The sequence below is a fragment of the Protomyctophum parallelum genome (genome assembly GCF_964188405.1).
Source record: "Protomyctophum parallelum genome assembly, chromosome: 1".
Lineage (NCBI taxonomy): Eukaryota > Metazoa > Chordata > Actinopteri > Myctophiformes > Myctophidae > Protomyctophum > Protomyctophum parallelum.
In genome coordinates this window covers 30,670,182-30,697,022 of record NC_139697.1, presented here as the reverse complement: position 1 = coordinate 30,697,022, position 26,841 = coordinate 30,670,182, and the positions used below count along the sequence as shown (strand labels likewise).

At 45.0% G+C, this 26,841-nt stretch overlaps 2 protein-coding genes across 2 annotated transcripts in view; both read left to right on the top strand.

The window, feature by feature from the left end:
* rprd2a (regulation of nuclear pre-mRNA domain containing 2a) overlaps positions 1-13,206 on the top strand; it is a 28,182-nt gene extending 14,976 nt beyond the window's left edge. The window contains exons 7-10 of the mRNA XM_083774846.1: positions 3,013-3,382; positions 5,737-5,967; positions 8,682-8,873; positions 10,630-13,206. Of these exons, the coding sequence (XP_083630972.1) occupies positions 3,013-3,382; positions 5,737-5,967; positions 8,682-8,873; positions 10,630-13,079 (3,243 nt within the window). The 3' untranslated portion in view covers positions 13,080-13,206. The remainder of the gene's footprint in view (positions 1-3,012; positions 3,383-5,736; positions 5,968-8,681; positions 8,874-10,629) is intronic.
* A 6,998-nt stretch (positions 13,207-20,204) lies between these two features.
* celf3a (cugbp, Elav-like family member 3a) overlaps positions 20,205-26,841 on the top strand; it is a 30,239-nt gene continuing 23,602 nt past the window's right edge. The window contains exons 1-3 of the mRNA XM_083788199.1: positions 20,205-20,358; positions 21,272-21,528; positions 22,874-22,956. Coding sequence (XP_083644325.1) covers positions 21,384-21,528; positions 22,874-22,956 — 228 coding nt within the window. The 5' untranslated portion in view covers positions 20,205-20,358; positions 21,272-21,383. The remainder of the gene's footprint in view (positions 20,359-21,271; positions 21,529-22,873; positions 22,957-26,841) is intronic.

The window sequence follows — 26,841 nt, the reverse complement described above, 5'->3', positions numbered from 1 at the left end:
TAAATTTTTTTGCGGCTTACGCCTTTTATTGATTTTTGAAGGGACAGACAGTAGGCTGACAGGAAACGGGAGAGAGATGGGGGGATGACATGCAGTAAAGGCCGTGTCGGGTCCGGGAGTCGAACCCGCGGCACACTGCGACTGGATTACCAGTCCGGTGCCCAGACCGTTACGCTACGGCCTGGGCCTTGTTTGACATTTTTAATACATTTTATATTGCTTTATATGGATCAGCTAAAAAACAACTTTTTGCCCTGAGCCGGTTACTAGGCAATGCCCAGACCACCGCTGCACGCACGCAAGGTGTTCACACATGCGTAGACTACTGTTATAATTTGGATATTCTATAGCTTTTTACTCAAAAACTACGTCACTGTCCGTTGTGCTGATCAGACATCCGAGGTTCGGATCTGATTTTTCATCGCATCGCGATCGAAATGTCAACGTTTCTCGAGAAAGATGGGTACTAATGCTAACATTAGCCTTTTCTTACAATGGTGGTCTGCGAGCCACCTCCAAGTGGGGAAAATGGAAGTACTTTAGTAGTAATCTCCCCAATTCTGTCCCAGTGCAAGGTATTACCACCAGGCCGCAGTCTTAAAGGGATAGTTCAGATTTTTTTAACTTAAGTTGTATGAAATACTTGCCATTAATATAGTGGTCGCAACTGTATTAATTGATTGCCCGAGTCCCATGGTGGGAGTTCTGCTCTGGTTTTGGTCAATTTTAAGTAGTTCTGGTAATTTTGTGGGGGGTACTGGGGGCCACGCAGTAAAAGTAAATTAATCAACAAAACGAACGTAATTTGTATTGTTGACCTATTTCTAAAATATTAGCGCGACTTTCGTTCAACTTTGACTCCTCTATCACATGGAACTATTTTTTGGGCGTAGTGATATGGACACAAAAAACATAGTTCTGGGTGAATCATTAACGAAAGTTGCACTAATATTTTAGAAATAGGTCAACAATACAAATGACGTTAGTTTTGTGGATTACTTTACTTTTACTGCGTGGCCCCCAGTACCCCCCACAAAATGATATTTTTGATATTTGATATTTCACCGAAACCAGAGCAGAACCCCCACCACAGGACTCGGGCAATCAATTAATACAGTTGCAACCACTATATTAATGGCAAGTATTTCATACAACTTAAGTTCAAAAAATCTGAACTATCCCTTTAAGTGTAAAAAGCACCTTTATTGAACCACTTTAAATGTTATCAAAACCCAGAACTAGAAAGGTACAGCGCAAATCTCTGACGGGATGCATGCACTGATCTATACATTTGCAATAGCTGTGTGTGACTAACTCTAACTCTGACGCTGTTAGATCTCAAATTACCATATTATAGAAAATGTAAAACAAAGCACCTCTATTACACCATCAAGAATAGTGCATCAGCCTGTTCAAAAAGAAAAGTGCAGTACTCCGTCTTGCACTGATCACAGCATGTTCCAAAAAGGCTAAAGGCCTCTAGATTGTCCACCATTTTATAAAAGGCAAACTCCACCTTTAGGCGTGATGCCACGGCCACCAGTCCTTTCATTTTGTGTCTACACAAACTCCCAGTAGTCGGCCAAGTAGCCATCTTGGCTGACCTAGAAATAATTTGTAAACCAACCTAGAGTGCTCTATAAACAAGTGAGACACTGATTCAGAATGAAAAGAAAAAGGACAACCCCCCCCAAAGGAGGGAACCAGGTGTTTTGTTTATAGCTATCGCGCTGTCGACAGTTTTTTCTTTTTTTTTCTTCTTTTTTTCCATTCTCTCAATGGATGGCTTGTACAGGAGCCAATACAACAACTCAGAACTCGTATTAGTTGTATATTATGTAACAGACAATCATTCACATTGAGGGTGACGTTGTAAATGGCACTAGAAATGTTTACATGGATAGAATAGACCTGTTATTGAACCCAAGGGAAATGTAGGAGCACCAGTCAGTCACCACAGAATTGGTGGTGACTGGCATTTCTTCCATGGCCCACTGGGACTGCTGTGAAAGCATTCAGACTCTGCGTCATGATTTCTGGAAGCCAATCTTAGCCAGGATGGAATATAAATCATGTAATAAATCTAAATATGGGCATAACGTACAATGTATTGTAATATGGGAATACAGACTATAAACAGTGGATATGCTGAGAGGCATATGTGTACATATAACGTACAAATATCGTACATGGGGTGACAGTAATTTGATTACTAACATCTAATTGGATCACCAGGCGACTTGGACTCAACTGGCAGAGATTCAACACAACATTCTGTAATTTTCATGTTTTACAAAATCTATGCCATTCTCGATATCTTGTGGAAAGCTATTAAACCCTTCAACGCCATTCACGAGAACACGAAATTTGATAAAAGATCATTAATCCAGAATGAATAACTATACTGGTGCCCGACTGTAGAGCACGGAGTCGGTAACGATGGAAGTTGGAGATCCATGCCCCACCCGTCTATGCAATACCCGTTGTACCCATGTCTTAGTACCCGTTCCACCCATCTGTCAGTGTCCCTTTTATGCCCATGTATGGAAATTTCTGTATCTGTCTGTGTCCCTTTATTCCTATATATGGAGTTCTGTGTCAGGCATGCCCAAATATGGAGCGTTGTGATGTCAGAACAGGCCAGCTCCATATATGGAGCCTGCGCAGAGGCCCTATCCAGAGCCCGGGCAGAGGCCTTTTGTGGTGGTTCTGGACAACCGTGGGTCCGATCGACTCGATACCAGCACTGCACTCCCTGCGGGGGTATGGAACGTGTGTATCCAATTTCCAAAGTCAGTGGGGCGAACGGTTCTCGATTTACGTGGATTACAGACGTAAATTACAGCTCTTCTCTGGATTTTTTTGTATTTTGCGGGCACTGGCCACCGATCGCTGCCTATGGTAACGGGAGGGAATATGTTCATTTGCAGTGGATAGACTGTGACCTAGGTTTCAACCAGGTTGTTTCTGTATCCATTTATTTATGTGTTGCTCACTCTCTCACCTTTCAAGGCGTACCAAACCTTCGCCAACCGAGTCTCCCACCTGAAGAGGAAGCTGGACAGCCTGAAAACCCAGTTGCCAGACCTGGACGAGTCCCCCATCCCCTCACCATCAGCGGATGCGCCATCTCCCACAGGCTCCGAGTCCCCCTTCCGTGGCCTGGAGACATCCCAGCCAGACCCCGATCTGGATGGCTCCGCTATGGACGATTCTGCTATGGACGACGAGGCTGAGCCTCCGGCTCCAAGCCCCCTGTCCACACCCGGAGGGTCCCCCAAAGGGTCCCCCAAACACGTCTTTGTGGTCGGAGAGAGCGACAACATAGAGGTGGAGGACATGGAGGTGTCTGATGATGAGATGGAAATCTGTGGGATCATTGGTAAGGTGTTGAAGCATTATTTTACAATTTACAATTTACAATTTAGGCATTTAGCAGACGCTCTTAATCCAGAGCGACTTACATTTAAGCAAGAACAAAAGCATGGGAATACATCACATAAAAGCATTTATCATGAAACATGCGTATTTTAAACCTAATGGTCCGTATCAGTGTTCTTGTATGTTTTAGACCATTAACTACAAATAATTTACATTACTGCATGCAATTTTCAAAACTATATCATAGTTTTAGAGTTTTCAATGTTCCTACTTTCCAGGAAGCCATTGGTTTCCATTCATTGTCTCCACCAGGCCGAAGGCATGTGGGGAGAGTATGTTTTGCACTCCGTCCGTCTGCGTGTCCATCCGTCCGTCCGTCCGTCCGTGTGTCCGTGTGTCCGTGAACAGCTAATCTCGGCCACCGTTAACCCGGTCGATGCCATATTTTGCACACACACTCCCTGGATGCCAACCATGAACCTCTGCCCCAAACTTTCCAGAACGGCCTGTTATAGCGCCACCAGGAGGCCGCTTTGTGCAAAACAAGTTTTTGCACAGTACACCTACAGATTTTGTCCAAACATCACGCAAATTGGTACACAGTCTCTCTAGAGCCATTCAACGAAACGGGTCTTTCAGATTTATCAGACTCCATCCTGATTGGTTAAGATTGGCTTCCAAAGTTCACAGGAGTGCTCAGTTTCAAACAAAATGCTGCAAATCATGAACACATCGCGTGATTTCCGTGAAATTGTGCACCCACATTCCCACTAGGCCGAGGACGAAATGCCACATGAACAATTTCAACTCAGCCTCAAGGTGGCGCTATAACTGGCCGAAAAGTGTTTTTACCTCTAACTGCACGGATCTGTGGATAACCTGGTGGAGACCTGTGCCCGGAAGGGCACTTTTTCTAGTTTTAGTATGTTATGAAAATCAAACATAATTAGTAACTTCCAAATTGTATTTGGCAGTGTACCTCCAAATATTTTGTCAGGAGCAGGGACTCCCATACAAGATTTATAATCAGCGCCAGGATTTCTTTCAAAATAGAAGCTCAGGGTGCCAGGAAGACATGGCAGCTTTTACTCTGAAAGCCGGGGGCTTCCGTTCCGTACAAAAACCGGGAGGCATAATGTTTTTTGCTTACCTCGCTATAATTACGATCGAGTCTCTCTAGAAGCGTTAATATTCCGGGCGAGAGGCATATTGAAGTCAGAAATGAAGACCGAAGTATGGACATCTGGTCAAAACCACAGAGACTAATCAACGATACAAATTATATCAAATACAATACCAATTGGAATTATCGACCGAAGTTAATTGTCCAAACTGTATTATGAGCTTGTATGTATAGGATTAAAAGGGTATCCGGAGAACTCACCAGTTTACCAACTCGCCACGATTTTGTGCATTTTTGTTTTACTTCACCTTCATTTAAATTGCATTGAAATCAGAGAGAGAGAGAGAGAGAGAGAGAGGATAGTTGTTTAGAGTTAACAGTAGAGAAAGTAGGAATGCTAAAAGTTTAAACACTAAAGTACCGAAACAATGTAATTCATTAGTAAACAATTCCTGAAATGGTAAGCCTACTTATCATTGGTATTCATATACTCACATATTTATCATCATCTAGCTTCACTTCACTTTCAAAGTTTTATTATATAGCTGACCATCTAATTGCACAAAATAATTTGATCACTTTGGAAATGAACTATAACATCTGTGAGTTTGACATACTACACTGATGAAGACATCATGTTAGCATAACGATGAAGACATTGATGAAGAATTTTCGCTGTGGTGACTTGGTAAACTGGCGAGTTCTCCGGTATCCATTAAAAGTGGTTAAACCGATTTTGATGCCATATTAACTAGTTTAGCTGGGGACCACCTGGAACCCCTGCTAGGACCCAGGGGCGGGGGGTCTCCATACCCCACTGTGAACCACTGTTCACACTGTACAAATGTCGGGCAAATGGTTGCCATGGTTGTTCATAATAAGAACATTTTGTTGAGCATTTACACGAGACAAAGGAACATGGTAATTACTGAAATCCATTGTGGCGTTGCACAACAGTTGTCAATGACTGTTGATGCTGCATTTATCACGTGTATTTGTCACGTACAGTAACTGCACAGTAGAGTCCTGTGCAATGTACATCTCTGGCCATATTAGTAATTATTAGCACAAAAAACAGACACCCACTGCAGCGATGTGATGTCGGCTTAAATCTTTTAACAAATATTTGTATTATTGGCAGGTTATTATCTTACACATGCTTTGTACATTAGTCAATATAAAATGGCTCAAATGTTTCTACACCTCTCTCTCTGTCAATTTGTCACCTGTAGTTGAGGAGCCTGTTAAAATCCCCTCCCCTGAAGCCGTGTCAAATCCAGTCCCTGTACTGCCTGCAGACACTCGGCCATCGTTGGCATCAGAGGCACTTCCTGTCACAAATGCCACAACTTCTTCTTCATCATTTCCTGCTGCTGCTCCTGCTGCTCCCGGCCTGTCCACCATTGACCTGAATAAAATGAATTCCCTCATCAGCAGTTTGACCTCAGCCTTGAAGAACACAGGTGAGTGACAAAGTGTGATTAGGGCTCAGCAATAAGAACAAAATCTCTCACTCACTCACTCACTCACTCACTCACTCACACAAAACTGGGCCCTAACTTCCGAGGCTCCTCCTGCCCGACTAATTTGCATAATGTTATGCTGCGTTCACACAGGCCGCATTTGCTCCAAACGTCAGATGCATCTGTGCATCTTCATGTCACTGGCTTCCATTGAAAATTAATGGTGGACTGTAGTTTTGCATCTGCCCATGTGAACGCAGCATGAGGCCCTAAAACATTCATATTCACAGGGAAGCTTTTGACCCTCTCAGTTAAGTATAGACCGATTCCGTACCGGTTTCATGGTCGCAGCCTACGTATTTCCTGTAGGCGGACTCGACGTAGCTGCGGGGGTAAAACCCTCACCAGGCGCACCTCTTCCACTACAGTGAACGGCAGAGTGACTGATGTTAGTTTGCTTCAAACTTTACTCTTTTACCTGCTTTTTTACTAACACTAACATTACAAAGATGCCCAGAACATCGAGATGAACCTGTGTAGTTTATGGCTGCTCCAACAGTAGTGGCAACATAACAAATAAAATAAAACGGAATGTCTAATATCCACCGCGATGGCTGAGACCAGAGCCATTGAGTAATGGTTGAGACAAAGCAGTGAAGAATCCTGCAAGATACATAATTTCAGTCTTACCCAATACCCAATCTTTCTGTTTTATGAACACAAGGCTGCTGTATTTTATACCTCATACTAAGCATTTAAAGTATGAGGTATAAAGTACAGCAGCCTTGTGTTAATAAAACAGAAATATTTGGTATTGGGTAAGACTGGCGTTATGTATCTTTCACTGCTTTGTCTCAACCATTACTCAATGGCTCTGGTGTCCGCCACCGCGGTGGATATTAGACATTCCGTTTATTTTTATTTTTATGTTGCCACTACTGTTGGAGCAGCCATAAACTACACAGGTTCATCTCGATGTTCTGGGCATCTTTGTAATGTTAGTGTTAGTAAAAAAGCAGGTAAAAGAGTAAAGTTTGAGGCAAACTAACATCAGTCACTCTGCCGTTCACTGTAGTGGAAGAGGTGCGCCTGGTGAGGGTTTTACCCCCGCAGCTATGTCGAGTCCGCCTACAGGAAATACGTAGGCTGCGACCATGAGACCCGCTACGGAATCGGTCTATACACACACATAGCGTTAGCCCATCATGCATCCTGTTGCGGCGGCGTGGACCCATAGCAAACGGAGACACAAAGACAAGCAAGCGCGCACACAGACCTGTCGGTGCCATAACCATGGGAAGGTAAATGTTGTTAGCTATATGCTCTAATATCACAACCCCAGGATTAGAACAGCAAGAACACACACGTCACAGCCGAACACACACACACAGACCTGTCGCTGACACAATGGGAAGGTGATCTTTAAGCTGTTTGTTATTTGTGCTAATTACGCAACCTGAATCTCCATGCTTGTGCCATGAAGCTTAAATAAAATCTTTTATACGTTTTGCAGCTTTGTGCCTCCGCACAGTGCCCATGTGCAGTGAGTCTCTAACAGTCGGCCCTCCGCACAGTGCCCATGTGCAGTGAGTCTAACAGTCGGCCCTCCGCACAGTGCCCATGTGCAGTGAGTCTCTAACAGTCGGCCCGCCGCACAGTGCCCATGTGCAGTGAGTCTAACAGTCGGCCCTCCGCACAGTGCCCATGTGCAGTGAGTCTAACAGTCGGCCCTCCGCACAGTGCCCATGTGCAGTGAGTCTAACAGTCGGCCCTCCGCACAGTGCCCATGTGCAGTCAGTCTAACAGTCGGCCCTCCGCACAGTGCCCATGTGCAGTGAGTCTCTAACAGTCGGCCCTCCGCACAGTGCCCATGTGCAGTGAGTCTCTAACAGTCGGCCCGCCGCACAGTGCCCATGTGCAGTCAGTCTAACAGTCGGTCCTCCACACAGTGCCCATGTGCAGTGAGTCTCTAACAGCCGCCTCCCCGCACAGTGCATATGTGCAGTGAGTCTCTAACAGCCCCCCCTCCCAGCACAGTGCCCATGTGCAGTGAGTCTCTAACAGTCGGCCCCCCAGCACAGTGCATATGTGCAGTGAGTCTCTAACAGTCGGCCCCCCCAGCACAGTGCATATGTGCAGTGAGTCTCTAACAGTCGGCCCCCCCAGCACAGTGCATATGTGCAGTGAGTCTCTAACAGTCGGCCCCCCCAGCACAGTGCATATGTGCAGTGAGTCTCTAACAGTCGGCCCCCCCAGCACAGTGCCCATGTGCAGTGAGTCTCTAACAGCCGCCCCCGCCCCCCACACACAGTGCCCATGTACAGTGAGTCTCTAACAGCCGCCCCCGCACAGTGCCCATGTGCAGTGAGTCTCTAACAGCCGCCCCCGCCCCCCACACACAGTGCCCATGTGCAGTGAGTCTCTAACAGCCCCCCCCCCACACAGTGCCCATGTGCAGTGAGTCTCTGTAACAGTGCAGTTTGATTAATTCGTCTCATAGATTTGGAGGCTGATGGCACTAGGATGGTACATTCCATGCTATGTGCCATTGTAGTCCACTTTAATGTATACCGTTTCGCTTGCTGACAAGAACTGATCTTCATGCTAACAACGTCTGAATTGTATGTACTGTCTGAAGATCAGCTATTGTTGGTAAGCAACACTGTTGATGTATATATTGAGCTTGAAGTTTAACATGTGTCTCTCTTCTCTAGGAGCCTCTGAGACACCTTCTCCAGGTCCTGGCGCTGGCTTCTTGTCGGCACAAACCGCAACGTTGCCTCCTGCCTCAGTCCTGCCCAAGGACGCACGCTCTCTGGTCAACATGCTGTCCAAGGTGGACATGACTCCTGCGGACCTCCTCAACGCTCTGGCCAAAGCCCGTGGTCAAGGCAGTGGAGTACAGGGTGAGATGTTCACACATGTCATCTCTGTCTTTGTTTGTTTCAAGAGCATTTAACAGAGCATTGTTTCAAGAGCATTCAACAGATTTTTTTCTTTTTTTTTCTTTTTACATTTAGCCTATAATTACATGCCCAAAATAGGGATGACAGGTTGAAAGTGGTTAAATCTTTATTTTGCCAAGTAAACTCGGCAACAAAAGAAATGTATCTTTGGTCTATTATTTCTCCACTTTTATAATACCAATTGGTATTGTACTTTATATAATTTGAATCGTTCATTAGTCACCTTTATAACGATGTATAGATTGTAAATATGAGGCGTTCGTGAAATGAGCAACTCAGCTAAACGTGCTTGGTATTCAACCCTTGCTTTGAGTTGCTTATTGGATTGGATGATTGCATTATCCCACAGTAATAAGGGGGGAAAAACATATTTTATACTTTATTTATTTTACACTGACTCAGTGTTGGGGAACTCTGTAGCAGGTGGAACATCCAAAAGCTGCTGCAACAGCTTGGCAACCAGGTTTGAACCCTTAGCTCACCAAGTCGAATACCCTCTCCACCACGACTTCGCCTCGGCGGAGGCCAACCCCCACCGGAGACTAATCCGACTTACTCCTGAGCACACGGACACAGCTCTCACTTTGGGTGTACAGAGATTGGATGGCCCTCAACAAGGTCCCCCTCACCCCATACTCCCGCAGCACCTCCCGGGGGACCTTCTCCAAATCCACAAAACACATGTAGACCGGTTATGAATACTCCCAAGCCTTCTCCAGGATCCCTGCAAGAGTATAGATCAGTAGTTCCACGGCCAGGACGGAATCCACATTGCCGATAGTCAAACCTCAGATTCAGGAGGAGCGATGTGGATAAAATACAATACCAATTGGTATTATTAAAGTGGAGACAGTCACATAATAGACCAAAGTTAAGTTTCTGAACTTTTGTTGCTGAGTTTATGTTGCATGTGCAAGGGAACAGGATTTAACTTGGTGAGGTTGGCGCATTGTAACAACATAAACAAATAAAACATTTACTTTAACGCTTTCAAAATAGTGACCCAGGGTGCCCAATGTTATTTTTGTCTTTTGTTTTTTTATTGAAAATCACAAAACGTGACGTCCTGGGCACCGTATACGGTAATTCCCAGGACGTCTGTGGACGTCTTGGACACAAAATGTGTTTTAAAATGCAAGACAGCCTTAATAAAAACTATACAGTGTTGGAACTAGGAAGTTACTATGTCTGTAGTTTGTGAACACGGCTAAAATGTACACACTCACAATGCTTTCCCGCCAGGTGTTGTTACCTTGTAGATGAGCTATTTTCACAATAAATTAAACAAACTTCATCGGAGAGCGCAATCGGAATAATTTATCACAAAAAATAATTGATCCCTTTCCTCCTTCTCAGCCAATCACAAGTCGAGTCCTTACCAGCCCATCCTAGGGAAAACAATATGATGGCATCCAGGTGATCTAAAAAGGTCTCTGTTCTTACTCAGGGATTTTTCATAGTTCCTGTCTCCTGTCTTTATTATAAAGAGTTGCTTGATTCTCCATCTGCCCAGAGAATGACTGTTGGATGCATTTGTCCCATGTGCACTGGAACCACTTCAAAATCAGTCGATTACAACAATTGACAAAATAAGAATATGGTAAAGCAGTTAGAATGTTTTGTTTCTCCCCTTTTCCCAGTAATCTTTCTCTCTCTGTAACCATTTCCCTCTCTGTCTCTTGTCGTTGTCCCACAGGTCTCACCTCCTTCCTTACCAATTCAGTTGGAACTGTATCTTCTGACTCATCCAGTACAGGCAAGCCTCCTCCATCCCTCTCCTCTACTCTTGCATCAGCAGTCTCCAACAGTGGCATGTCTCTCCCTTCCACCACACCTGTTCCCTCTCCACCCATCTCCGCTGCGAGGCACAGTCCCCTAAGGGCGACCCTCCAGGAAGCTGCCACCCAGGCACCAGCCCCCCATGTGCCTGCCCATCAGACAGCAGCCCAACCAGCATCACCAGGCCCCTTTGCACCGGTCCCCCATGTGTCAGGCCGCCAGCCGTCCGTGCCCCATGTGCCAGCCCCCCAGACATCGGTCCAGCAGGCAGCACCTGTCCTGACCTCAAGTGCAGCTTCTGCTCTGCCCTCCCGTGCACCATCCCCCTTTGTGCCTGCCCCCCAGGCACCAGTGCACCAAGCGCCAGTCCACCAGGTACCTGTCCCCCGTGCACCAGTCTCCCATGCGTCTGTCTCCCATGCGCCAGTTCCCCATGCACCAGTCTCACATGCGCCAGTCTCCCATGCGCCAGCCCCCCAAACACCAGTCCCCCAGGCGCCAGTCCCCCAGGCGCCAGTCCCCCAAACACCAGTCCCCCAAACACCAGTCCCCCAGGCACCAGTCCCCCGTGCACCAGCCCCCCATCTGCTAGCCTCCAAGGCACCAGCGCCCAAGGCAGCACCTATGCTGACCTCAGCTTCTGCTCTGGTCTCGGCTCTGCACAGAGACATGGATCTCTTGGCCGAACCAGAACCAGAACCGGAACCCTCACAGAGCCTGGATTCCAAAATCCACAGCTTCCTGCATGGGAATCCTGGTTTCAGTTTTAGCCTGGGCTTTGCCTCTGATGACCCCTCCCTGGGAGGCAGCCCGGTAATTGGCACAGACACCCGGGACGGGACCCCGGTGAGGGATGAAGGCGGGGGCACCCCTACTCAAGACGAGATCATGGACAAGCCAGCTGTGGATGCGTTTGAGGCCAGCACCAAGCAGCCGTCCACCGTGGACACAGCTGCAAAAACAACAGAGGGCAAGTTGTCTCCCTCAATCTACCAGACTAGTGCCTGGCAGGACTCCGCCAATCCACAAAAACACGTTCACGCACAGCCAGGGGCGGCTCAAAATGGGCAAGGCTACCAACCATACCCATATGGTACCCAGGAGGGGGCGGAGCATGGAACGGCAGCACCTGTTGAATGCTACCAGCAGATTGCAGGGCAGGCGGTGGGCCCAACACTAGGCGAGCGAGGCCCCATCAATACAAGCGGTAATGAGAGAGGGGTGGGCATGGGAGGTTGGTACAGTGGCATATACCCTGATGGAAGCGTCCTGCCCCCTGGTGGCTGTAGTGTGGCAACCCCAGGAGGAAACAATGAACACCAGACATCACACCTGTACCCTTACCAAGCAGACCAAACTCAGGAGCCCCAGGGTTCAGCCTCCCAGCAGGGCTTGTTCAAAGGCATCCTCCCCCCTCTCCCCAACTTGCCACCTCCTCCAAGTGGCTTGGAGGCTCTGCCCACCATGGCTGGCAGTGAGATGGTTCCTCCACAGCGACAAGAGGTGCCCAATGCAGAAGTCAAGGAGGACACGGGGGTTAGAACAGACAGTTTAATTGGTAGGATGGTGATCCACGACCATCAGCATAAATCGATGTTCCATACGGACGATCCCCCGTATCATGTTGACGTTCACCGTCACCCTGATGGAATTCGCCACCCTGACGACATTCACCGCCACCCTGATGGAATTCGCCACCCTGACGGAATTCACCGCCACCCTGACGGAATTCACCCTCACCCTGATGGAATTCACTGTCACCCTGATGGAATTCTCCACCCTGACGACATTCACCGCCACCCTGACGGAATTCACCCTCACCCTGACGGAATTCACCGTCACCCTGATGGAATTCACCGTCATCCCGACGAGGTTCATCGTCACCCTGACAACATTCACGGCCACCCTGACATCTTCCAGCCTCCTGACTTGCGGTACCAGGAAGATCGGAGACGCTTCCATGACGACCTTCGGCGGGGTGATATCCTGCTCCCCCCTGATCCTCGCCGACTCCTTGACGAGCCTTTCTATGGTCCAGAGGATCCATACTACGGACCTGAGCCGCACTTTGGCCCTGACGCCTATCAACGCAGCCCCTCTCCCCCCCCCTATGCTCATGGGAGAATGCCGCCGCCACCACCTCATCATGAAATGCGTCATCCCGGCCCGTGGCCCCGTCACCGCCCCCCTCACCCTCCACATCGTCCTCCTCACCCTCGCGGAATACTGCGTGGTGGTCCACGCCCCCTTCTCCAGCCGTTCCATGGGCCAGATCCACGGCTACAGGGCAAACGTCCTCCGAGAGGAGCTGGACCCGGTGGCCCGATGTTCCCCCAAAAAAGACCCTACCTACCCCCACGTTTTTGACTTGACCAGTTGCCACACCTGCTTCAAACGGGTCCCTCTTGTCATGGTGACAGAGGTGAGACTTTTCTCTACATCTGATGAATTGGCCTTGAGACAGGGAGATGTATGGCCAGCACATAGATGTGAAATGGAGAGGATGTAAGGGGGAGAGAGAGAGACTTCAAGTGGACTTAAAATCAGCATGGCTCAGAGCAGTGAGTTGTGCACGAGAGTCATGGAGCATTCAGAAGAAGAGTTTTTAACAGTGGGGCTCAGAGCCGTCAGTTGTGCGTGAGAACTTCATGGAGCAGTTGGAAGAAGAGTTTTCAACTTGAACGTCCTTGTGAAGAGCACCAAACAAGAAGCTAAGAAGAAAATGCCACAGATGTAAATGAAAACAGCTTCTGAGAAGATTGTCAAGCTGAAGTTTGAAGACCGAAGATAAAAGGAAATAAGAGGTGGATATATACATACATACATATATAATATACATATATACAGTATATAATTCACTTTCTTTCTTTTTTTTTTCAGTTTGTTCTAATATAAACCGTTGCTTTATCTAGAACCTAGAATTCTGACTCCCTTTGATATAGCTTCGTGTGCATGATGAGCCGTTGTGCATGCAGATGCGTGAGTATTCTGGGAGTAGAAGATGACCAGTTTTCAGTTCAATGCGAATATATTTATTTCATGGGAGGGGATCAACAAATGAATGTAGGTGATGCAATGATTTTGCTGTTCGCTTTTCAGTAAGAAGTTGTAGCCCCCACTTCCTCTCTCTCTTCCATATCGTAATCCTTAATTTTGCTAAAACGACAGCGTGTTAAAATACACTTTGAGGACGTGAAAACTGAAAAGTATATCGGTGTATAGAGTTTTATGTTCTTTCCACGTTTTATGTTCTTTGACTTTGATTGTTATTTGTGAAACTATGCTTCCTTCGCCCACTGCGTTAGTCTTTCGCCAACGAGTTTCACGTCTCGTTTAGTTGTTTGTAGAAATGCTAGCACAAGTCTAGTTAAAGGGAGACAAATAAGTCCTTTGGAGAGAGCTTTTTCTTCTTTTTAAATCGACTCAGAAGAAAGGAGGTCCATTTTCTGCACTGGATGAAGACTCTCGCCTTCACCTTCATTTTACTTGTTTTGTCTAATAAAACCTAATTTTGAAAACTGGTGTTTTGCTTTGCTCTACTCTGTGATGGAGTCACACTCCTGCCTGAAACCATCACCCATCACCCCACAAAACTTTCAATATGCATGCATATCCTAAAATTATGTCCTGTATGTACTTGGCCAAGAGAAAAGAGAAAAGATTTAAATTAGGCTAATTGGGCCATTTAGAATGACTATTTAAAGATTTACTAATCTTTAAAAGGATTTAATCTAATTTATGAGCATTAGGAAGCTGGTGGGAAATGTTATCTTGCAGAGCAAATGTTGAATCAGATTTGTATATTCCCTGTAGGGTTCATAAGCTGTTGAGTGCTACCAAAATTGGCTATAATTCACAAAAGACTGAAGTAATGTTTAACATAAAGGAGAATAGCTATATATATGTCACTTTGTTTTCTAACCTTTAATGTAAATAACTTGATCTCTGGGACTGCACGACTAGCATTTCATACCAATTTACTACCATGATTGACTTGACAAAGCTTATTGATATTTAGCTGCACTTGGTTTTTTAAATGTTGACCCCAACAAGCTTTCTCAGAAACCAGTGACCCTTTGGGCCGATTCATACTCTTATTTTACCGCTGTTTCGGCGCTGTAGTGCCGAAATGATTTCGGCTCGTCAGCAATTTTCAGTAGCACCGAAGAGCCGACTTTAGGACGATACCCGCCCACCCCGAACCTCAAATGACGTCACATTGTAGGCTCTACAGAGCCAAACCGACTTTTATTCGGCTCTAAAATAGGAGTATGAATCGGCCCTTAGTCAAATCAGAGCCAAATAAAGACCTGCTGATGGTGGATGCCCATTATATTGTAATCATATTCTCCAGAGTTGATTTAATAACCAGTAATGTAGTTTGACAGGCAGTCTCAGTAGATTTCTCCTCTGTAATTCTGACTTCGACGGGAAGTAAAGATGAGTTAAAGCAAGGTTATGATATCCTGGTGGAATATTCAGGCACTAGCCTGCCTCAACTTGAAATATCGTCATTTTGCTCAATTGATTTTCTTCATTGATTAAATACTATAGGATTTTAAAATGTCTAATTATATATATAATAATTCTACAAATTTAAGATTCTTGATTATTTCTGTCCAATCGTATATACATTTTTAGGGCATAGGATATTGGCGTTTTAGAAAAGTAAAAAACATTTTTTTAGAGCAGTATAGGCTTAATAACCTATACAGTTAAACTTTACTGTAAGAGTAAAAATTGTAACCTCGTCATTTTCCAAATTCAAATATGTGAACTTGCAAAACTAGGATAATTTGAAACTGACAAGATTTGCATGATTTACATTCATAGCTTACTAGTGCAAAGTTACATTTTGGGGGGCTGTTGGGTAAAATGTTCTGTAGCAGATCTAGGAAGAAATTATACTTTTTAAAAAAAGAGAAAAGAAAACCAATTAAACTAACCAAACAAAGGTATTAGGCTTCAAAAATAAGTCTAACTTATTGAAATCCATTTGCTATAGTCTACAATCAATCATTTGAAATTGAACTAGTTTTATTTCTCATCTTTTTACCAACTCAACTAAAACAAAAAGTGACTTCCTGTACGATGAAAGTTAATGCAGATATTCCTCGTTACTAGGCATGTACAATCTTTTAGGTTACAATCCTCGAGTAGCGTGTCCGTCAAAACGTCTTTAGTTTATAGTGTAACCGGGGGATAATTCGAGACGTGCAAGTGAATATACAAATTCAGGTCCGTTAGTTAATTTCATCCAGTCGACACCAGATGTCAGTAAAGCGTCTCTATCACCGTGTTGTTGACTTGCAGTATAGCCTACGCTCCTCGTCGTCGGTCAAATGCAAGCTACAGTCTGAAGCTAAACATCCCGTTGGATCATGAGGATCTCATAGAGGAGATTTGGTAATGGCCTACTAAATACGGGACGCGTCGTACGCGTCCATAGTTTTCAGGGTAGGCTAAATGACGGGTTAGTGTTTGTTCATCCGCAGGCCTTCATTCGCGTTTGCCCATCTATAGAAAGCAAGAGATTAAGCATTATATAGCCTTATACACGTAGACTTACAGGTCGTCGGGTTCATTGTCCAAAATTGTGTGTCTGCATGCCCGCGCGCGTGTGTTGGTCTATATAGACGATATATACATGTTATCAGTATTACTGTACACATGTACATAGGAGGCTACGTGCATGTGTTTATACACACGCACATCTCATTTATAGGAAATAGGGAATTTGTCAATGTTGATAGGAAGTTCAAGTTTTGGAAAAACTGATGTCTTTATCACTTTATGTAGGCTACCTCGCCTTGACGCCCTCCCATAGTATTTCATCATCTCTCTTCCCCTTTCCTCTTCCTACTCCCCACCCCCACCACCTGTCTCCTGTAGGACTCCAGAGCTACACCTTGATGTCTCTCTAATGTGGTGCCAGCAGCTTCTGAGACGAGATGTAAGAAGGAAGGTCTCCTAGTAGAGATGGAGCTTGTGAACAGAGGAGGAGTATTGTGTCCTCCCCATGGTAACGACCCCGCAAGCTCTACACAGCTCTGCTTTTCACTCTGCCATTTAAGAAATAGACATTCTCTGCAAGAAAATGGTAGCATTTGATTTCAATGTTGAGATTGATTTGTGCGCGCGTGCGTGTGTGTGTGCGCAGGACTGAACAGAAGACCTTGACAAGAGCCACAGGAGAGTGGAGTGGATGAGTGAGACTGGCCTGTGAGTGAGTGACAGTGTAAGTACAGCCCAAGATGATAGAACATTGATCTATGCCTCTCTCTGAGTCTCTGTCTCTTTCACACCAGAAGTTCATGCATTAAATGGGAAAATGTGTGCTTCAGAAAACATTGTTGTTGTTTTGTTCATAGAATGTGTTCACGTCATGTGCAATAAAGTATTACCTTGTATATTTTTAAAAATACTGTTTGTCCTTATTTGTTTTTGTGCCTCGACAGTCTGGCCTCTTTGTGATTTGTTGTTTGTGTATATATTCTCATGCATTGTTTGATCCAGTGGAAACTGGAAAGTGTATGATTTAGCTGTTGCAACCATTACGCACAAAGTCAAATTATTCCCTGCATTTATTCGTTCTTGGTAGATTAATGAGTTTCTCTGTGAGATTCTGATTCTGTTATTTCCATGCAGGGGAGAAATGCAGTCATTGCAGCAAAGCTACATAAATGTGGATGTCCACAGAAGAGGGGTTGCAGTATCATCAATACATCTAATCCAGGGGTGCCCACACGTTTTGGACTTGAGAACTACTTTTAAAATGACCAGCTCAACATGATCTATTCTATTCTATACCCACCCTGAATAAAATAAATAAATACATAAAAACTGAGGGGCGGTTTGGAATAGCGGCGCTAAAACACACTTAGAAAGTGAAATAGTGGGGGGGGGGAAAGCCTGCCTCCCATTCTGTATGGAAGTGGTAGATTTTCAGGTTCTTTATAATGCTATACTGACTCTGGAAAACAAAGCATTTCTCTACATTTAGAAGCCGTGAAGGGAGCCGACAGGCCCTTGTCAATCAATCAAGTCATCTTCAGTGGCAGATGCCAAAAAGAGGGGTTTTGTTTTTATATTTAATTATAATTATTTTGGGGCATGTCATGATCATGTCATGATCTACCTGCACAGCCTTTGTGATCAACTGGTAGATCACGATCTACCTTTTGGGTACCCCTGATCTATAATCGAACAGTATGAATCAGTGCTACTGATGAGTATGTGTCTACAGTCTATGGTCTACACCTAGCATGGTCCATAGCTCTAATGCTGTTGCATTTAGAGCTATGTTACCGATGACTTCCGGGGCTCGCATAAATGCAGACCATGCAGCCTCTCGTCTTTAGTGTAAATAAAAATAACGTTTTTGCTTCTCACCAATACAAAGGCGGGTTGTGTCATTAGAAAGCCTACTTTCCTTAGTGGAAGCACTCTGAGTCCCCACTACACATATAAAAGGTACTTTTTGGGCAAAAAGGGATTATTTTTCCACAGGGAAAAAAATACTTTGTTACTCCACTGCGCCCTCTACCGATATTGCCAAGAGAAAACCCTCATAGAAGGGAAAAAATCCCTTTCTGGCCAAAAAGTACCTTTTGTGTATAGGGGCTCATAGTGCTTCCACTAAAGAAAGTAGGCTTTCTAATGACACAACCCCTCTTTGTATTGGTGAGTAGCAAAAACGTATTTTGTATTTACGCTAAAGACGAGAGGCTGGTCTGCATTTATGTGAGCCCCGGAAGTCATCTGTAATATAGCTCTAAATGAAACTGCATTAGAGCTATGGATCAGAGCTAGTACTACACCCAAGTAATAGGCCTGTTGTATAACAGCAGTGCAGGATCATTCCATATTCTGTGTGAAATCCTTTGTGACATGTCACTTTAATGTAGGCACAGTAGTTCAGTACACTATATACTTTGTAAGATTATAGCCAGGCTGGAATCACTCTTAAGTCCCTGCAGGGACCATTCATTGGAGTAGATTGGGGTTGAAGTGTCGAAGGGCGGATATAGGATTTAGGGACAAATGACAGATGGTTAGGTCTCACCATTCGAGGCAAAGCCGAGAAGTCATCTGGGTACAGCAGAGTGAAATACACACACACACACACGCACCGACACAACAGGGATTGAGGTCTAAAACTAGGCTATATTATATAAATGCAGGCCCTTTGCAGGAAGAGTGTGTATTTGTAATAAGTGATGAAATGAGTGTGTAACATTATATTCATTGTGTGTGTGTGTGTGTGTGTGTGTGTGTGTGTGTGTGTGTGTGTGTGTGTGTGTGTGTGTGTGTGTGTGTGTGTGTGTGTGTGTGCGTGTGTGTGTGTGTGTGCGTGTGTGTGCGTGTGCGTGTGCGAGAGACACACCGACCGACCCAGCTGCGAATCGTGACTGAATCATCCCCTAGTTTTTAAGTCTGCGCATGTCGGGTGTGTGCCGTCATGTGGGCTCATTGTTTACATCATGCCCGAGTCCAGCTTGGATTTCATCTCGTTGTGGGCGTGTGTGCCCCGTATACGTACGATTACGCATTTGTGAACAAACTGGGGTAAAAAAATAAATATTTGTTCCCCCTGAAAACGTGATTTTTCATGAGAGGCTGGGAACGTACGTGGCAGTCACGACTCACGACGTCTACCCATTTCAGCACCGCGGCCAGCTCCTCCTGCGAGAACAAAAGATGGATTTGCATCCCTTCATGTCAGGGACCATCTGCCTTGTGCACGACCAACGTTGAAAGCATAAAAGCAGGACCATATATACGCGAAAGCTAACATCTGTTGCCCTGCTACACATTTAGCATTTATTTTGTGCTAGTAGGCTATATATAATGTCATAATACTATTCTGTTATATTCTATCCTATAACCCCCCCCCCACACACACACACACACACACACACACACACACACACACCTCACTATTTTATGGCAGTAAATTACTTAAAATTAAAAGAGCTCATGTTATGTTGATTTAAGATTGACTTGCGTGTTTAGTGTAGCCTACAGGGGTATCACAAATACATCTTTTTACAAACGTTATTTTTTATTTTATTCGGTATTTATTTAGTCACCATTTGAGCCTGGTTTGAGGTCTTTTAGCGACGGTCCCCACCGTTGGACATCACGGCTTGTACAACCCAAGGGAGGATGGAAGTGAGATCGACAGGGGAGGGAGACACCGGCTTACGACGTCAAAGGAGGAGTAGCTACCCACACACACGCACGCACACACACACACACACACACACACACACACACACACACACACACACACACACACATGCGCACACACAGACACACTCACGCTCACACACGCAGACAGAGAGAGGGAGGGAGGGAGACAAGAAGCAAAACCGGGAGCAAGCGACAGCCCCGTTCTATATGTAATCTATTGTGAGGAATTCAAATTATAACACTTCACGCCCTTTTAAATCTGGCGAAAATTGTTTTTCTATTTCGAGATTTATTTATTTCAGTTGGGGCTGGTGTCTGTAAACAGTCGTATAGCGGAGGACAAGGGCTCTGTCAACAAAGACCAGAAAAAAACAAGAGGAAAATCAAGATAAACACGCTCATGCCGGATAAAGGACCGTCGCTGGATTTGTTAGTTGCGTTGCTATAGGAGGTAGGTGGTCGTATAACTTGTTATTCTAATATCATTCACAGACACATCTATGGAATATTTTTGTTAATAGCCGCAAAATTAAGCGAGAGAGCCAGGAAATTACAATATTTACAGATTAGCCTACATTATTTCGTCATTGAGAAACCAGGTTTATTTTATTATTATTATTTTTGTCAAATGTGAAATAATAATCGGGCCATTGTTTTTGTCAACCTATCTTGACAAAGAGACCGCAGGGGTCGGTGTGTTGACACGCTGTCACATCGCTGTGTATTTCACTATGATCAGCCCCAAACGCACGAAGGGCGCCACAACAAAGGATTCTGTTTGACTTAGCCAATGTTTATTTATTGCGTTGAACAGTAACCTATTTTTTTTTAACCAAGATGCTCCCCAAATTGAGAGAAAACCTTATATGTCATCCCTACAGCTATGAATTATGAATATTGATTGCAAACTGTGACATGCCAAGATCATTACACATGCGAGATCACGATTTTATGGCCATATAGCCTACTACTAGTACTAAATCATCCAATATGTATTTTTTTTGTACCTTTCCAGATTTATTATGGGAGTCTGGCCTATACAATTTGTTTAAATATTTAGAAGCTGATAAATTAATTATTTCAATCTTGTTTTCATTTAAATTCAATGTTCTCTTCCATTTGGATCATCTAATTGTCACAATTGTAAAGCATGTTGAACTACATTCTATTATAGGTTTGATATTGCACAGTAAAATCCTGAACGTTCATTTAATCCAGAGAGTGTATACAAATGTAACCAAATGGACCCCTTATACGGAGTCCCATTTCCATTTCTATGCCATGCAAGTTCTGTATTTGACAGCATATGTGCTGTTCTTCTGAACATGGAATGACATCTGTCTCGCCGGCCCTGTCGTCCACAGTGTGAAAGCTTCTGTTCTGCCGCCCTCTCACTGCCTGAGGATTTGGATCCTGTCCGATCCACCTGACTGCTTCCACTGTCACTCCCCCCCCCCTTCACCTGCAAGACTCTCAATGAAGGAGGCAGACGCAATCAAGCTCTTCATCGGGCAGATCCCCCGAAACCTGGAGGAGAAGGACCTCAAGCCCATATTTGAACAGTTTGGGAAGATCTATGAGTTGACCGTCATAAAGGACAAATACACGGGGATGCACAAAGGTACGAGAGAGAGAGAGACGAGTTCTTCAGATGACATCTGTATAGACTCATAGTTTCAGGGTTGTGAAAGCGTATAGCTTATCTGTAGATTTAACCCACTCAAAATACTTTGAGTCAGATGTTTCAGGTTGTATAGCCTATCCTATATGGTGCACAAAAGATGAGTGTGGCCTTAAACCCCTAGTTTGACATCATTTATTCCCATGTGGAATAAGTCTACGTTTCAGGCCCTAGCTACACACAGTGAAATCCTCAATGTTCATTTGTGTGCATGTGTGCGTGCGTGCGTGCATGTGCGTACGTGTAAAAATGGACCATTTTACCCTCAGCGTTTTAAATGAATATTGAGGATTTTGTTGTAGGATCAGTGCAGTGACCCAGGTTAGATTATGGCACAGAGAATGTCATTACAGCTGCTCATCTGATAGCAGGAGGGGGAAAAATAACTCTCTCCCAGAGTCAACATACACTATCAATCATTTGTGTGGCACACGGAGCATGTGGAATCACTCCATTAACACTTATAACACCTATTCTACATACATTTCCATATTCATGTTTCTCTGAGCCCTAAAGGTTAATGAAGGCCTTTGCTGTTATGTGAGATTGCTTGCTATTAGTGTTATCGTTTGCTAAGATCGTTTCCATATGGCATTAGAACTCAGAATCAGAGAAATGGAATTAATTGGCAAGTATAAATATAAAGTCGTTTTAAGTACAATGAATGAATGTACAGGGATTCCTTTCGGCGACTCCCCGTACTGCTTAGATTCCACCAGAAAGCTATTCATCAAAATGCTATTTGTTTATTTTACTATTAATTTGACCAAAAGAATGTACACAAATGTGTGATTAACACATTTTCACATCATTGTAGGAAAGATTGTTCAGAGATTTAAAAAAAATAGTGACGATAGCAGATCTACAAGCTCACAAAGCATCACGACATATTTCAAGTTTGTAGATTGGCTATTTTCACCATGCAACGCCATCATTCTGTACAATGAAGTATGAAAGAGGGATCTTTTTTAAATATACTAAATATTTATAAATACTAAATATTAACTGAAAAAGGTGTGCCAATCCGAACGAGACAAGACGAGAACTCCTCTAGCGCGCTGTATGAACGCAATAAAAGCAAGTGGAAGTGCTTTTGGTCTTCCTGGACACTTCAGGCCACTGGCCTTTACCATGAAGCCACAGTAAGCGTCTCTCACATAATCTGTTTACACGTGGCATATGCGGCTGACATTTCAAACATGACATGTTCAGTAAAAATTCGCTGACCTCCATTTAGCGCACATACACTGAGCTGCTTGCTGCCTCTCCCCCCCCCTGTCTGCAGGATGTGCCTTCCTGACATACTGCGCACGAGAGTCTGCCCTAAAGGCCCAGAATGCATTGCACGAGCAGAAGACGCTACCAGGGGTGAGTGTCGTCATTGTCGTCTTCCTGACTTAACCGGCGATTCTCAAGAGCTCGTGTTTGCATGTGTGTGTGTGTGTGCGTGTGTGTGTGTGTGTGTGTGTGTGTGTGTGTGTGTGTGTGTGTGTGTGTGTGTGTGTGTGTGTGTGTGTGTGTGTGTGTGTGTGTGTGTGTGTGTGTGTGTGTGTGTGTGTGTGTGTGTGTGTGTGTGTGTGTGTGTGCGTGCGTGTGTGTGCGTGACTGTGCATGGAAAACAACGCTAAAAAAAGAGAATGCGATTAGTGACATTATTACGCCTCCCTGCACACTGCACACATATCTAGACACGGAGTGACACAGGAGGACAAATACAGCACACACACACACGCACAGCACAGTCCTGAACATGCAGTGACACAGGGCACACATATGAAGACAAATCATTACATGAGAGACACACACACATGAAGACATGCAGCAACACAGGACACACACACACACACACACACACACACACACACACACACACACACACACACACACACACACATAATAAGATGTGTGTGTGAAGTCGTACACATAGTCGTACACATAAATATGGAGACATGCAGTGACACAGGACACTCACAAACACACATATGTAGATCTTCATGTGACAAACATGCGCGCACACACACACACACACACACACACACACACACACACACACACACACACACACACACACACACACACACACACACATATGAAGACGCACAGTGATACAGGGAACGTAAGTGACTTTGACATGCAGCCCGACTTCCCCTTTAGCTGATGGGGCTTCATTAAAGGGCAGAGGCTGCTCTCCTATGTGGTTCATATGTGATGCATTCAGACACATCCTTCCAGTGAGGTCTGAGTCATCCTGGAATCTGTCTCTGTTCGGAAGAAACCGCTTTGAGGCATACTGACAGTTCTCCTTCTGTCTTCTGTTCCTCTCTCTCTCTCTCTCGCTCTCTCTCTCTCTCTCTCTCTCTCTCTTATCTCTCCCCCTCGCTCTCTTTTCTACATTGTATTTTGTACTCTCTCTGCCTATCTGCGTCTCTCTCTCGCCCCTCCCACTCTCTCTTAGTCTAATCAAAGTTAAACCTAGCATTATTAGCATAGCCAGGCAGCAGGTGCGCCGTCAATTGACATTTGCAGAGCTAAATATGACATGACAGCTGTGTCTCTATAGAAACACACTGTATGAGAGACGAGGCGACCGAGGGCCCTCCCTGACTCCTCTATCTATGAGACATTTCCTCTCCTCCTCCGTATCCTCGCTTCTGTTCCTCTTTTTTTATTTATTAACAAGGGCCTTTAACCGCCGATGAACTACGTCACCGCCGGTATGGCGAGTGACTAATATGTGCCATTGTAGACTATAGACAGGCTGTTTGAGAGGAAGACACAGAGAGGGGGGTGGGGGGTGGTTTAGGGTACCAGCTATATAAATCCCATTATTAGCATGACAGTAGTGTAACCTCCCTGACCTCTCTGAGGAGCTCAGCATCCAGGTTCCCTGTGGCTAAAACCCCCGCGTCTCCCGCGGGCGGCCATCTCCCCAGCGGCCCTCTGGCCCTCTCCTTCTCGCTCCCTCTTACCTCTGTAAGCCCCATAAGAGCATCGGGAAACAAGCCGAGCCCCCTCACCTCCACCCCCCACTCCCAATCTCAATTGTGAGCCTCCTTCATCGCACCCCTCCCCCTCCCCCCCCCCCCCCCCCCCCCCCTAAAAAGATGAAAACCATCTTATTAGCTGCACACGCACACAACGTGAATGCATACGTACTACACCCAGGGTAGAGGAAGCACCACCCGGCCCTTGCTACCAGCTGTGGTGTAATTGTCGTCTAATTGCACCTGCCCTGCCAAAGAATAATTAACTTTGGCATCTCGTGGCCAGAGCCGTACAAAAGAAATAGCATGAAAAGCAATTAAAGTAGAGCAGAAAGCTCACTGAATATAGATACATGAAGGCAGAGCTTTCCTGATTTCCTATTATATGGCGTTTCTCTTCTCTGTAGAGGAAATGTCGTCTAAAAGGCTCTTTTACATTTCTTTCATTGTTATCTGCTATTAATAAATGGGAGGGTAAAGAAGTGCTTGTCGAAGGAGCGCAAAGAAAATGAAGGAAACGAAAGAAAGGACAGGAAGGAGGCAGGGAGTGAGGGAGAGAGAGAGGCAGGGAGGGAGGGGTAAACAGATGGTGGGATTGGAGTGCACCTGGCTTTGTGTTTAATTTCAGGTGAGAGTGAGTCTCTCTCTCTCTCTCTCTCTATCACTCACTCACTCACTCACTCACTCACTCACTCACTCACACACACACACACACACACACACACACACACACACACACACACACACACACACACACACACACACACACACACACACACACACACACACACACACACACACACACACACCTATAGAGTGACAAAAACACATTCAGGTAAATGTCAAGAGAAAAGACAGAAAGCTCCCCTGAATGAAAGAGGTGAGGGGTGAGAAAAAGGAAGAAAAGTGAGATTGGCGGCATAATGAAACCTTACGATTTTGTTCCCATAGTCAGTGCACTCTTCATGTCTGTCTTTGGACACCCTGTCCTCCCGTTGTCTTGTCTTGGCTGCCCTGTACTTTATCTGTACGTGCTATCTTCCTCTGGCCGACAGAGGCCTGTTGTCGGGCCGATGTGTCTGGCTGGTCAGCTGAGCAGTGTTGATTTCGTCGACTAAAACTAAGACGAAAAATGTTCGTCGACTACCTTTTTTCACGGAGGAAAACTAAATGGAAACTAAATGAAAACCAAGCTACGATGACTAAAACTAAGACTAAATATATCGACAATTTCGTCAATAAATAAAAACTAGACTAAAATGTTAGGAAGGGACTAGTGGACAAGAGATCCAGTATAAGTCATTTTACACTTGGTTGCATGCTGAAAATAGCAGATCTACAAGCTTTACCAACTGCTTTTTTACTTCTTCACCAAATGTCTTTAGTGTAGAAGCACAAATGGCAGATCTGCTTGTAGATCTCCTATTTCTGTTATCAAATGCCCAGAATAGGGATCATCACTAGGGTTCATGTGGTTAATTAGCCAGGACAGTGTGGTGGACAGACAGGAAATTGAGCGAGAGCAGAGAGGGTAAAAGTCTCTTGCCGGAACCGAACCGGCGATACTGCGACTGTGCGGTCAACATCTCACCCGAGCAACAGAGGTTCTTCAAACCTCCAGAACAGTGAAGTGCTGTCATAAATGTTATGTAACCATTTAGCGTAAAAAAAAAACCTGCTCTCCATACACTATATTCTAGGTTCAACTGGCAGCTATCAAGTATAGATCATAGAGCTTAAACTGAAGTGGATGTTGTAAAAGGTATATTCTTTTAGGGTATAGCAGTGGCCTCCCTCCCTCCCTCTCTTTGTGTAAGGATAAAAATGATTGAGTTGTATTTTTAGTTGCCATTACAGTTCATGAGTGCTCCTGTGGGAGGCTAGAGATATCAGCCCTTATTAGCAGACGGCAGTGGATATCACTCAGGCGGTTTTGCCATTTGACTGACATGCATGTATTGTCTTTTTGACAGATGTTGTCAGTGCTTATAGGAGTGAATTTGTACATTATAAGTCAGCATGCAGAGTCTGTTCTTGCGTGTAGTAGTGCGTGTGCAATGGGGGAGGGGAGGGCAGGTGTTCAGGCTAATGTGGTTTACTGAAGTGGGGGGGGTGGTGTGTGTGTGTGTGTGTGTGTGTGTGTGTGTGTGTGTGTGTGTGTGTGTGTGTGTGTGTGTGTGTGTGTGTGTGTGTGTGTGTGTGTGTGTGTGTGTGTGTGTGTGTGTGTGTGTGTGTGCGTGCGTGCGTGCGTGCGTGCGTGCGTGCGTGC